Source organism: Suillus clintonianus (genome assembly GCF_016758775.1).
Source record: "Suillus clintonianus strain FC179 chromosome Unknown DEU56scaffold_146, whole genome shotgun sequence".
Taxonomy (NCBI): Eukaryota; Fungi; Basidiomycota; class Agaricomycetes; order Boletales; family Suillaceae; genus Suillus; species Suillus clintonianus.
In genome coordinates this window covers 14,268-26,373 of record NW_024539370.1, presented here as the reverse complement: position 1 = coordinate 26,373, position 12,106 = coordinate 14,268, and the positions used below count along the sequence as shown (strand labels likewise).

General features: G+C 49.3%; 2 protein-coding genes across 2 annotated transcripts; one reads left to right on the top strand and one right to left on the bottom strand.

The window, feature by feature from the left end:
- Positions 1 to 1,021: 1,021 nt before the first annotated feature.
- Positions 1,022 to 3,123, top strand: DEU56DRAFT_918861 (thiamine pyrophosphate enzyme, N-terminal TPP binding domain-containing protein; the record flags this gene model as incomplete). The annotated part of the gene is made up of 6 exons (XM_041358183.1): positions 1,022 to 1,273; positions 1,330 to 1,459; positions 1,516 to 1,618; positions 1,672 to 1,814; positions 1,868 to 2,772; positions 2,830 to 3,123. 6 exons carry the CDS (start codon positions 1,022 to 1,024, stop codon positions 3,121 to 3,123), a joined length of 1,827 nt encoding a protein of 608 aa, XP_041202158.1.
- An 80-nt stretch (positions 3,124 to 3,203) lies between these two features.
- DEU56DRAFT_143049 (laccase) lies at positions 3,204 to 5,794 on the bottom strand. Its single transcript, XM_041344753.1, has 13 exons — positions 5,699 to 5,794; positions 5,522 to 5,608; positions 5,419 to 5,470; positions 5,299 to 5,367; positions 5,093 to 5,242; positions 4,961 to 5,045; positions 4,884 to 4,911; positions 4,124 to 4,829; positions 4,056 to 4,076; positions 3,848 to 3,996; positions 3,762 to 3,785; positions 3,646 to 3,704; positions 3,204 to 3,598 (listed from the first exon to the last, which is right to left on the bottom strand). Exons 1-13 carry the CDS (start codon positions 5,749 to 5,751, stop codon positions 3,519 to 3,521), a joined length of 1,563 nt encoding a protein of 520 aa, XP_041202157.1. The 5' UTR covers positions 5,752 to 5,794; the 3' UTR covers positions 3,204 to 3,518.
- Positions 5,795 to 12,106: the final 6,312 nt, after the last annotated feature.

Genomic DNA, 12,106 nt, shown 5'->3' with positions numbered 1-12,106 from the left:
CATTTACTCTTAAGACCCAAAGCTTATTGAACCTTCTCACTATAGATGCGGAGCCGAAGGTGTTATTTGCGGCGAAGGAGCTAAACCACGCCAAGACTAATGTATGTCAACGAATCTAAACGTCGACAGCGAGCTGCAGGGTGTTTCCGTTCTTGAAGGCCAACTCTAAATCGCGTGGGTTACATTATCTCACAAGGAAATGATCTGTTTTCTGAATAGTCATCCAGAAGATCTTGTTGAGTTCGGGCCAGGCTACGTCACACAGAGAATATAACCCAAGCCAAACCTTGCAGACAAGGCTGTCAATGCCAGCGTGAACGAATCCTCCCCATCTCTGCGTCGTAAAATTCATACTGTCATTCTTCAATTGATGAGACCTCGCTAATATGGTAGCTAAACCAGAAAAGGCATGAACTGATTGCGATTTTCATGAACAACAGCATGCACCTGCTGGGCCATTACATGCTTCATTATATTGCATGGATTGTTGATGACTCGATCTTTTCACCATGGAACTCGCAAGAGCGAGCCTGACTGACTCGCGTGTCGGTTATGGGTGTGATGTATTACTCGATCATTGAAGATTCTTCTGGACCGCCGTGATGATAAACGGTGAGTATCTCCACAACTTTGAAGTTCTGACAAAGTCCTGAACCCCGGTGCTCGGTTTCTACAAGTGACTTTTACCGCTTTTTGTATTTTCCCCGTTTGATTTTAGCGTGCGTACTTGATCATGAGGTCATGGCAACAGGACCAATAATATCAGGTCAATATCGAGTGGGGTTCATATGTATCGTCAACCACTGAATAGTTCCATATGTTTTTATCTGTCACTGTGTATTCATCTCCCACTCATTCAAGCTCGTTCTCAACCTCCTGTATAACACTGTGTTTGTGCGGCCCGTAAATCCAGGAAAGTGCATCATATCCCATGTCACCGGGCACAGGTCTCAGGATAAGCAGCACTATATATACACAACTGCGCTGCATGGTCTAGTTCCTCCCTCCATCGTTGCCCACGATGTACACTACATCTTCTCTCTTCCTACACACCCTAGCACAGGTCGGCATCACCCATGCATTTGTTAACTGGGGCTCCGATCACCCTGCGTTGCTGGAAGACCTCGAGCGTCAACGCGTCGACCATGGCGATACCGTCGTCGAGATAATCACTTGTCCAAATGAAATGGCTGCTTTGAGCGCGGCTCAGGCATTCGTGCAGGTTGCGAACAGGCCCGCCGCAGTCATTGTGCATGTTGACGTCGGAACCCAGGTTGGTGTCGTATTCTTGGCGTTCTAGAGACATTGCCGTTCAACACTTTGTGATAGGCCCTTGCTGGTGCCATCCACAATGCGAGCAGAGGAAAAGTTCCTATCCTGGTGTTTGCTGGTGCATCACCATCTACTGTGGAGGGAGAGTTGAAGGGGTCACGGAACGAGTGGATTCATTGGATGCAAGGTAAGGTATCTATATTTAGATTGGTTGGAGATAAACCTCATATTCTTTATGCGTAGATGTACCTGACCAGCCTGCAATTGTCAGGCAATACATGCGTTTCACTGCACAGATCAACGCACCCGAAAATGTTCCTCATCTTGTCAGACGTGCCCTCCAAATGTGAGCTTCTTTTGTTCATTCAAAGTCAAATTTGTCTGAGATGTGTACCCCAGTGCCACAAGCGAACCAAAAGGACCAGTATATCTCTGGGCACGGAGAGAAGTATTAGAAAAAGAGATCGATGAATCACTCTTCAACACTCCAGCATCTCTCTATAGATGGCCTTCAATCGAGCCAAGTGGGCTCTCCCCCTCAGGTAAAGTACCATAGTAAGTGAGAACACTCGGACCTCGCTTACCGCACTTGCAGCCGTGAACGTTATTGGCGATGCCCTGGCTCGCGCAAACAACCCGCTTATCATCACGTCACACATTGGGCGGAATCCTGCAGCCGTCGCCGCCCTGGAGATGCTTTCCCGGCTGATGGCTATCCCTATATTCGTGACCTGCCCCAGTGCTACCAACATATCCCTCTCGCATCCCTTTTTCGTGGGCGTTTCCTTCCTCGCGCCTGGTACACACACCCCGCTGCTCAGCACAGCAGACGTGATCCTCATCATCGACGCAGAGGTACCCTGGATCCCAATGAACAAGGACAACCAAGGCAACTTCGAGCGCCCCAGCGACAACGCCCGCATCTTCGTGATCGACTCCGGCGACCCACTCAAAGAAACTATCGGCATGGAGCATGTCGCGGGCGTAGCAGAGCTTGTCTGCCGCGCCAGCGCTGACGTCACGCTCTACCAACTCCTGAACTCCGGACGCACAGGCGCCGCGACAGGATTCTACACACGTTCTAAGAGTATACAGGTGATACACGATGCGTTCATAGCAGACATGCGTGACGCAGAGGCGCTTACATCCGAGCCGAATGTGCCGTATACACCCTCGCGCATCTTCGGGGCACTGCGCACAGCGGTGGAGAATAAGGTCCCGCACCCTGCGAGTACACTTTACCTTAACGAGACGATCAGTAACTACCCGCTTGCATGGGCACACCTGCATCCTGATATGCCTTCGGGCATGTTGGGTTCCGGAGGCTCGTCACTCGGGTGGGCATTAGGTGGGAGCGTCGGTGCGGTCCTAGGAGGCGTGAATGCGGGCAAGGGTGTCGGTGGGGTGGGGTACGAGCTGGTAGTGAGTGTAGTAGGTGATGGCACGTTCTTGTTTGGGGTGCCTAGTAGTGCGTTCTGGATGGCGAGGCGGTATGAAACAGTGAGTGTCACTCGCTGATTTTTCGAGTGATGGTACTGAGGACGCATTAAACGCCAGCCTTTCCTGACGATCGTTTTGAACAATGGAGGCTGGAAATCACCAAAGCTTTCCATGATGGGCGTGCACCCCGAGGGGCACGGCTCCAAGGTTTCTGGCAGCCAGCTCACTGTGGGCTTCGGGCCGGACATGCCAGACTATGTGGGTATAGCGGTAGCTGCGACAGGGGGGTGGGCCTGGGGAAAACGTGTCGCTGCGGGCGATCCGCTGGAGGAGACGATGGCGGAAGCTGTGCGGATCGTTGTGGAGGAGCGGCGGTGTGCGATTGTGGAGTGTGTGTTAGATAGTATTTGAGTGGCGAGGATCTAGAAGGTGCGCTAGTTGGCATTTGGTCTGCGCTGTAAAATTGGTTAGTTATATGCTTATACCCCTAGATTTTAACGAATGTCATGAATACACTGGGCGCTAGGCATCCTCAGCATCGATAGACGATGTGGACGAACTACATGGTCACTGAAAACTGTTCGTTCCACATAAAGTTTTATTTTCTTCGGAATGTTCTTGCGACATAGATGGTTTGGCATAACGTGGAGAAGCAACGTAAATGTTTGTGCGCTTGTCGACCGAACCTGTATCTCTGTGTCTCCATCTCTATTTCTATCACGACTAGTAAATTACCTCTAAAAAAGTTCCTGCTTCAAAGGTGTATTGCACAAGTAAAAGGAAGCGCTCGCGAAAACCCAAATGAATCAACTTGAATCTGGTGGCGGGAGAGGGAAATTTTGTTGTGGAAGGCTATCGTATATCGGACAGAGCTGCTTCGAAGAATCTATCACTGGTTGTCAGACCCACTCTAATCTAGTGCTCGGTACTCACTAGTGAGAGGCTGCGATGCCAGATCTTGAGGAGCCTCTGCAAATACTATCGCCATTCCGCTGCGAAAATATCAATCAAAGTCTATCCAGGGTCAGTGAAAGGGACAAGCAACTCACGTAAGTAGATGCCAATCGATGTGGCTTCACAAAAGCCCAAATGTGATCAACATCACTTACAATGAGCCGTCAAGGACGGTACTCACCAGTGCAACAACCACGGCCCAGGATTATCAGTGATGAAGCGGATAGTTACATAGTCACCAGCAACACCAGTGGTCACGGTATCACGCATAACGGGATTAACATAGTTATAGTTGCTACTTCCAGCGCTTCTGATGACAGCGAAGCTGTGCTGTGAACCATCTGTTAGTCGACGGGATGTGCATACATCGATGCCATGTCAAGACGTACCCCATGCAGATGGAATGGATGCTGTCAAAGTTTCAGTCTGTTGTCGATCGAGAGCATATAAGACTCACTGGGCGACCTGGAGAATTATCAGGGTTCCAGGAAATCTCGATGACTTTATTCCGCGGAAGAGTGTATACGGTGCCATTAGGTGCCAGATCCGAAGCCGTCATATCACCACTCAATAACTGTAGTAAAACAGGAACACTAGGAGACGTGTACTGCACGCCGTTGATGAGGAAGTTGAAACTGGTATTATTTTTCCCGAGGACGAGATTAAGCTTGACGTCTGCGTCTTGCTGAAGCAAAGAAGGTGCAGGAGGATATAAAGGGTGTAAGCTAGTCTCGTTCAGAGCGGCTGAATTTGGAGTCGTCCTGTTCTTGGGGTCCACATTGGGAGAACCTGCATATCGCAAGATGGCCGTGGAGTTTGTTCCTGCGTTGGGATCCGCATGCACCCAATAGTTGTCGACAGTCTGATTTGTCTCGAGAATGAAGGAGTACCGTTGTGCAGCGTAGATCTGGATAGAGTTGACCACGAGCGGCTCGACGTATTGGCCGTCAACTTCGATTATCGTAAGATTATGGTTGTCAATTGAGAAAATATAGTTGGGCTTGCACGCCATATTCAGTAAACGGAAACGATATCGCTTGTATGGCTGGACGTCGATGATGGGGTAAGGCATATCAGGCCCCCCTTGATAACTCCCGACACCGTTGATCAGCACCGAATCGGGATTTACTTGTCGCTGAACTTGAGGTGATGGTAAGTGATACCTGCAAAGTCGGAGCCGGTTCAATCACGGGAAACGATCAATCAGGTTTGCTTACCAGTCCATCAACGTGATGACGGTAGACTCTTCGCTTAGATGTGAGAAACGCAATTCAAGTTCTCCGAGTTCACTGACCATTATCAATATCGTACGACAAACGGTATGGGTCTTGTGGGTCGTAGATGATCAGTGCGCCTCGTAGACCGTCGCAGTACTGGACCTGAACTCCATTCAGTCACTGATACATGAATAAATCGGGACACGAACTCCATAATGAGAGTGGTACCAGTGTGTCCCTACTTGAGTGCCACCATTGAATTCATACAGAAAAGACTGTCCCGGAGAGAGCGGGCATTGCGTAACAAAAGCTGAGCCGTCCATTTGATTGCTGTGGTTTTGGAATAGTCCATGCCAGTGCTGCCCGGGATAAGAAATCATTGGACACTCATACACTTCAATGAATTGGTGCTTACAATGCTGGTGCCCGTGAGCATCGTTTCGTCATTTAAATAATTGGTGACATTGATCTTGAATGTATCCCCCTAAAAACACGTAAGATCATTGACAGTTTGCATATGCAAAGTATATCTCACCTTCTGACCCACGATAATGGGCCCGGGGAGAGTGCCGCCAGCAAGAACCGCTCTGCCATGACCTCAGTAACCAAACAGAATGAAAACGGTAGCAAAAACGAACGACTTGATGAACCCGTCTGGAGACACTTGAGCATTGGCAACGACTAGATCAGCGACTGGCCCAATGGTGACGGCGTGAATCTGAAGGCTGGCCAAAAAGCATAGGAATATATAGTGTTGGAACATGATTCGACGTTCAAGCTGATCGAAGGATGGTGACGAGAAAAATGCAGCTCACTATTTGGGGCTTAAGTAGTGCTCTTTGTATCGCCTTTCGGATTTGAACCTCATATTTCTGTCTCTTCTGGGCCATCGAAGCTGTCGACTGTGGAACAATGATTTCCCAATGGTGGTACCATCGCAGCAGTTTCCCACCTGGAGCTCACCGATGATCAACTGGAATGTACAGACTTGTAGCACGAAAAATTACCTTTCGAAGTCCTCGGCTTCAGAATATAGTACTCACCCTCAGTAGAACAAGTTTGAGGTAGAATTGTACGAGTGATTTGATACTGGGCGTTCACGGGTGGCCGGTCGGTTTGTTGAAGTGCCGGAATAAGATTTCATGTTCTTCGAAATGTGTCTTGCAACGAAGATGAAATGTTTACATGATGAGGCAAAGCAACGCCGAAGACCTGTATAAATATGCTTCAATTGATCTTTCAGATGTGGCGAAGCGTTGATGGGTTGCATGGTAGCTGCCCAACGACTGACGGCGGATTTGAAGCTGCTCTAGATAAGAGAAAAGTCGACTTACGGTGGATTTCAAGAGCACGAGTAACCACCACGTGCGCCACGTCACTTATCAAGAGAAGCTGTGTGTTAGATGCACATCCTCAAAGTGATGCTTGTTTAATGATATCGGCAGTTCAATCTCGGCAGTTCAAAAAACCATACCGTCGTCCACCAGTATGTCATTGCTAGAATTTGATTCGTTGGGCGACATTCCGGCGCGATTTCATAGCGGACCTAATACATATACGTCACAGTCGATATGTGTAATTAAACGCGACCATCAAGTGCTTGTTAAATGAACATCAATCGACTCACGATCAAAGGCTGAATCATGATGGCCATTGAGGTCCACGACCTTCGGAGGCGCCATTATCATCCCGAGTAATCCGCAACAGGAGGAGATTTTGCGGCTATACTAGGTTATAAGTATTCCTACAGAGCCAGGGATTGGAAGCACGTGGATCAATGACAGGAGGGTGGAGAAAAACACGAGTATCACCGACGCTAGTCGCAGCGCAAGAAACAGTAATCCTATAACTCGCTGGATGGAGCCCTGACGTTGTGCGTAGCCCATATGCGGCCATGATGGATGGTACGGTAGCATCTGGGGAGTGTGAAAGTAGCTCAGGACCGACCTTTGAAGATGGCCTTGTGTCATCCCTAAATGACAATTTGTTTCGAAACTCACAGAACGCGTCGGAGTCCACCGAACCTCGACATATGAATGAGCTCCGTGGTGTTACATTTGCAGGGAACAGGACCCAAGGGAACCAGGGGAGCATACCGATTGCATGTCGATGGAAACTGCATTATGACGCGCCATAACGACAGCCCGCGAGAGGATGGGAGAATTCACTTGCGAAACCCCAAAAACCCACAAAGCCCCTACACGGACACCACTTCTAGGAGAGCCATCCGTAGATTATCGCAACGTTGTGGGCGGAAACAGAAGCTGTGAGAAATTGAGGGAGAGAACTGTGCTCACGATGAAGGGTCTAGAATTCGTTATGACGATGAAGTCCACTCGCGACTCTATAGTAGTCCGTTAAGGGGCACTTGGTGAGGCATACTGTTCCTGGACGTTCAGGAAATATCTGAGCTGTAGCCAATTCATGCCGCGAGTCAAAATGATTGTTGGCGTCAACTCCGAGTCGGGTGAGCGCTAGCCAAGCCTGCGGAAGAAGGGTTTCGGCATCAGGAAATTCACCGTCGCAGCACAGGCTTACATCAGCCTTCCCGAAAGGGAATAGGCGCGTGCTGTGCTGGCGGGAGCGAGAGGACGACTTGTAGCCGGCGGTGTTTGCACAACCACGCTAATTTTCTTCTCTCGACACACTAACGAGGCCAACACCTACCTGTGTTAAGCAATCCCTAGCTTATAGCCTCTGTCCCTCCTGGAGTTAACACGCCAGACAAAACCTAACCTCCCTAGTCGCACCACACGAAAACCATAGCACTCACTAGACGAAACTGGACATCCATCCATGGCTTGTGCCTGCCCTGTTCCTCCCTGTCCACAGTGGTACATGGTGCTGAGCGTTCAGGAGCCTTAACCCAGGTGAACACAATCTCGCATGGAGTGTTAGCCTTTTTCATAGGTTTTACATGCAGGGATCGTCTTCTCCTTCGTGCTGCACAGGGCCAGGCTTTACCCGGGAACAACCTTATGGTATAAGAATATTCAGAAGTTGCAGTAACCACAGAAGCTAACAGATACGCTGGCAATCGTTAAATTAGCGCACTTCTGACATTAACCCTCTAGAACGGATCTTGGTGGCCGATCGGATATCCACCACCCGATATCTGTGAACCATGCTAGGCAGTCCTGTTGTCCTCATCCATCCATGCCGAATAACTTTCAAAAGACGACGTGGCGAGGGTAGCGAATAGTAGAGGACACCGAACACGAATATTTTCTTTTACCTTGGCTTTGGAGGATGTGGCCACTGATTCCCTCCAGGCGCTCTATGGCATTGGTGCTGGATGCAGGCAGACCAATGCTTGACAGGAGCAATGGTACTCAAGCAGAAGACGAGGCCGCAAACGATTCGAATACACAAGGACATTGGTGAAGATCGAGCAGAGGATAGTGTTTATTTATATCGGTGTGTAGTTCTACGTCGTATTTCTTCGTCTGGTAGATATTTGCAAGTTGTTATATCCGCAGTCCTCTTTGTTTTCATGTTCCCTCTCGTGTTGTTGTTCACTATCAAGTTCCATGCATTTCATGAGTGTCATAACGAAGAAACGAGGTTGATGAAGTAGCAAACGATATAAAGAGAGCAACAAAGATAAAATGATTACCCACACGCCCAAGTATCAATGCCCATTTGCATGTGGGAGAGATACACAACAGAGGAAAAGTACGACACGAGCACACCATGAGATGGGTGGTGACTGCGCGGGTGCTGCACCAGCTGTGGTAGCATGAGTACCTGAAGCAGGAAGTGTCGTGGAGGTCGAGGCTGTCGTAGGCTGAGTTTGTGATGACGACGCCTGGGTTTGGCCGTGCAATTGGCTTTGCTGCTGCGGCCGCGGCCGCGGTTGTGGAGCAATAGCCAGTGCCTGCAGATAAGTCATTGAACAACAGCGACGGGAAACGCACGTGAACGAATACTTACCCCTCTGTCCTGTACTGTAGGAACATCGACAATACGAGGGCCACGATGAGAGAAGATGGATCGTCTTGGGCGTTGCTGGAGTTCGGTTGCTCCATCGGTCTTGGAGCGAGAGTGGCGGAAGAGCGATGAAAAGCGTTTGAGATGTGAATCGTGTGTGGAGGAATGACGATGGGTACCGTGTGCTGCGGAGGACTGAAAGTACAAATATCAGACCAAGAATTGGTCAACGAAAGCAGATGACTCACCTGGGCGCCATCAAAAAATCCTGGCGGTATTCGGCGGGGATGAGTAGCTGGACGTCGCGTAGCATCTCTCTAGAATGTCTTTAAAATCATTGAAAAGATTAAGAAACTAGTCACATACGGTTGTTATTGATTTTTGAGGCGGGACCTACAAATGAAAGATTAGTATATAGTTTGTACCGAAGAACTATGGGATTCACATGAGGAATAGGCAGGAGAAGGTCTTCAAGGCCAGCTTTTTTGATGATGGCGTGAATGTCCCATGTGTACACATTTCCTTTGTGGCAACCAGTGACTAGCGTTTTTCCATCAGCGGAAAGGGCTGCGGACTCCAAACGATGTTCATGCTGGAGGGGTGGTCCGATCGGGAGATCTGTGTCGAGATTCCATAGACGTGCTGTTTTAGCAAATGATGATGCACTTGCAAGGAGGCGGTTGTTCGCAGACAGGGAGATGACATTGACGCCGTCTGTGTGACCCTCAATAATGGTAATCTGCTCCCAAGTGGCTGTGTCGAATATCCTAATCAGGTCATATGAACTGAAGATAAGCTTCTTTCCGTCTGATGTCCAGGCAAAGCTCGAAACTGTGTAATCGTGATTGAGTGTGGTGATCAACTCGCCCGTCTTGCTATCCCAGATTTTGACCGATCCATACTCGTGAACACCGTTGCTTCCGCCCGTCGCGATTTTTTCGTTATCGGGCGAGTAGATCACCGCGTGCACCTCCATGTGCCCGGTTTTGATTGTCAGGACAATGTCACCGCTCTTGACATCCCAGACTCTTGCTGTCCCGTCCCAGGATCCGCTCGCTACTCGCTTACCATCTGCACTCCAGCACAATGTATGCACAAACTCGGTGTGTCCCGTCCATTTGGCGATGACCTTTCTCGTCTCGACGTTCCACAATCTCATTGTCCCGTCGCCGCTTCCGCTTGCAACTGTCTTGGCGTTTGGAGACAATGCCATCATTGTCATGGACGACACCACTCGGTCATCCTCATCTCGCCAGTCCTCACCTATCTGTGCGCCGCTCTCCAGGTCCCATAATCGGAGCGAGCCGTCATCAGAACATGTGATTATGCGTCGTTCGCTGGGCAGGTGTACAACACCTGCTACCACGTCGGTATGGCCTCGCATCGTCTGGTGTGGTGTGGGCGCTGGCGTCTGTTGCTTCTTGCTGGTGGATGAAGACATAGTCGGTGCTGGGGAGGGCTATATATGCGAGAAGTTTGCTGAGATCTATGAACCAGAGCGGGTTTTCAGGCGGCAACGGTTGCTGGTAAGTCCAGGGGCTTCTCTTCTTTCGCTGCAACGCTTGTTAGAACACACAAGCCATTGTTCACGAGCTAACATACTTGCAGGAATTCAGCCCTCACCTAGAAGACAGCTTCAGGATTGTGTATGCGGTACTTGTCGTACCGTTATTCGAGAATGCGCTAGGGATCTTGATGGGTATTCCAAGCCGCTGGTAAGCAAGTTGTCAGCTTTAACCTGCAGAAGAGTTTACAGTGCCACTCACGAGAAGCACCGTTCAGACACAGTACTCAGTCACCAGCAATCAATGGATGTATAGTTGGGAGAAGGGGGAGTTCGGCGCTCATTCGTTCAAGCCGTCTTTTCTCAATTAGGTGCGCCTCATGCGTCAACCTCGTGTTCGATTCACAGCTTCATTGCTGTGCAAATTAAGCGCTCTAGAGAACCAATAATACTCGGCAACAGAATCAGCACTGAGCGCTGAGCGCTCGTGGCGTATTAATAACTCAGAGACTGAGCCGCTGAGCATGCTGGAACAATTTATTTCATGAGACGTTATGATTCTTCAGTACCGCGTCGTACGCGACCTAGCCAGTCGCAGCACAGACAGCGGGCCGAGACGTCTTGGTTGTAAACCACGCAAAGGTCGCATGCCTGACATTGACATCATGCCAGTGCTCATGCATTCAGGGCAAATTATACGGCGGGAAACCGCCGCGAGACCAGAATAGCGTGTTGAAATTATAGTCTGCCGGATAAACAACATGCAGACAGCTAGCGCAAAAGTCGATATTTCCCCGTTTTCAGATATCATCGGTGCAACTGCAAAACATCACAATGTCGTCGAGTTTTATAGTCACTCATGTGACAGCGTCTGATAATAATAATATCTCCTTTCAGCTTGCACGTTATTATTATCACTGATGTCGCGTTATTGAAGATGACCAGATTCCGAAACTTGAAACTCCAAACCCCATTTTCCCCAATACCGACCACTCTACCGTCGAGCTCGAGGGCCAGAGCGTTCTCGATATCACCGCCAAGCGCCAGCGACAGTTAGATGCAGTTCTCACGAGATCTTAGGCCTGGAGCCATGATGATGGTGTAAAAAATCTTAATCAGCAACTCGTTGAAAGGAAGGACAAGATCACCCAGTTGATGAATTTGCACAAGGGAGTCGTATCGGCTCTAAGGTGCTTTTCTCTTTCCCAATTTTTTTCTTTTTCACGACTGTCTCCCGGACGCTGGTCCAGAGGATTGTTCCATGATGCTCCCCACGCTGTGGGGGGTCAATGACGCTCTCGCGAAACACGTTGTGGAAACCTTCTACAAGAAGATGTTTGAGGATCTGGAGGATGGTGTGATAGATTATACGAAGGCGGCCTGGGCACTCAACCGTGCTACAAACGCCGTGATGATGAAAGTGCCGCCTATGCTAGCACAAACTTCGGGGCTTAATCATTAATGATGCGGCATTCGCCAATGAGCGCCAAAACCCTTCGTTTGACGCGCGGACGCAAGTGGGAAAGAATGTCGACGGGTATTGATCAGAAACGTTGGTAAAGCCTCACATCCTTTTCGCGGTGTCGATGGGATGGTCCGGCTAGTACTGGAATATTCGTGTCTATATTCCAGAGACACTGTTTTATCATTCGATGGACGAGTCGCAAGGTGTTGTAAAAAAAACAAGGAGAGGGCACTGCATATTACATAATTAATAGCGATCTGGGGCTGTGTCGAAAATGAGATGTGAGCGCTTGAGCTTTCTTTCCATCCGAGTATGTAGATCACC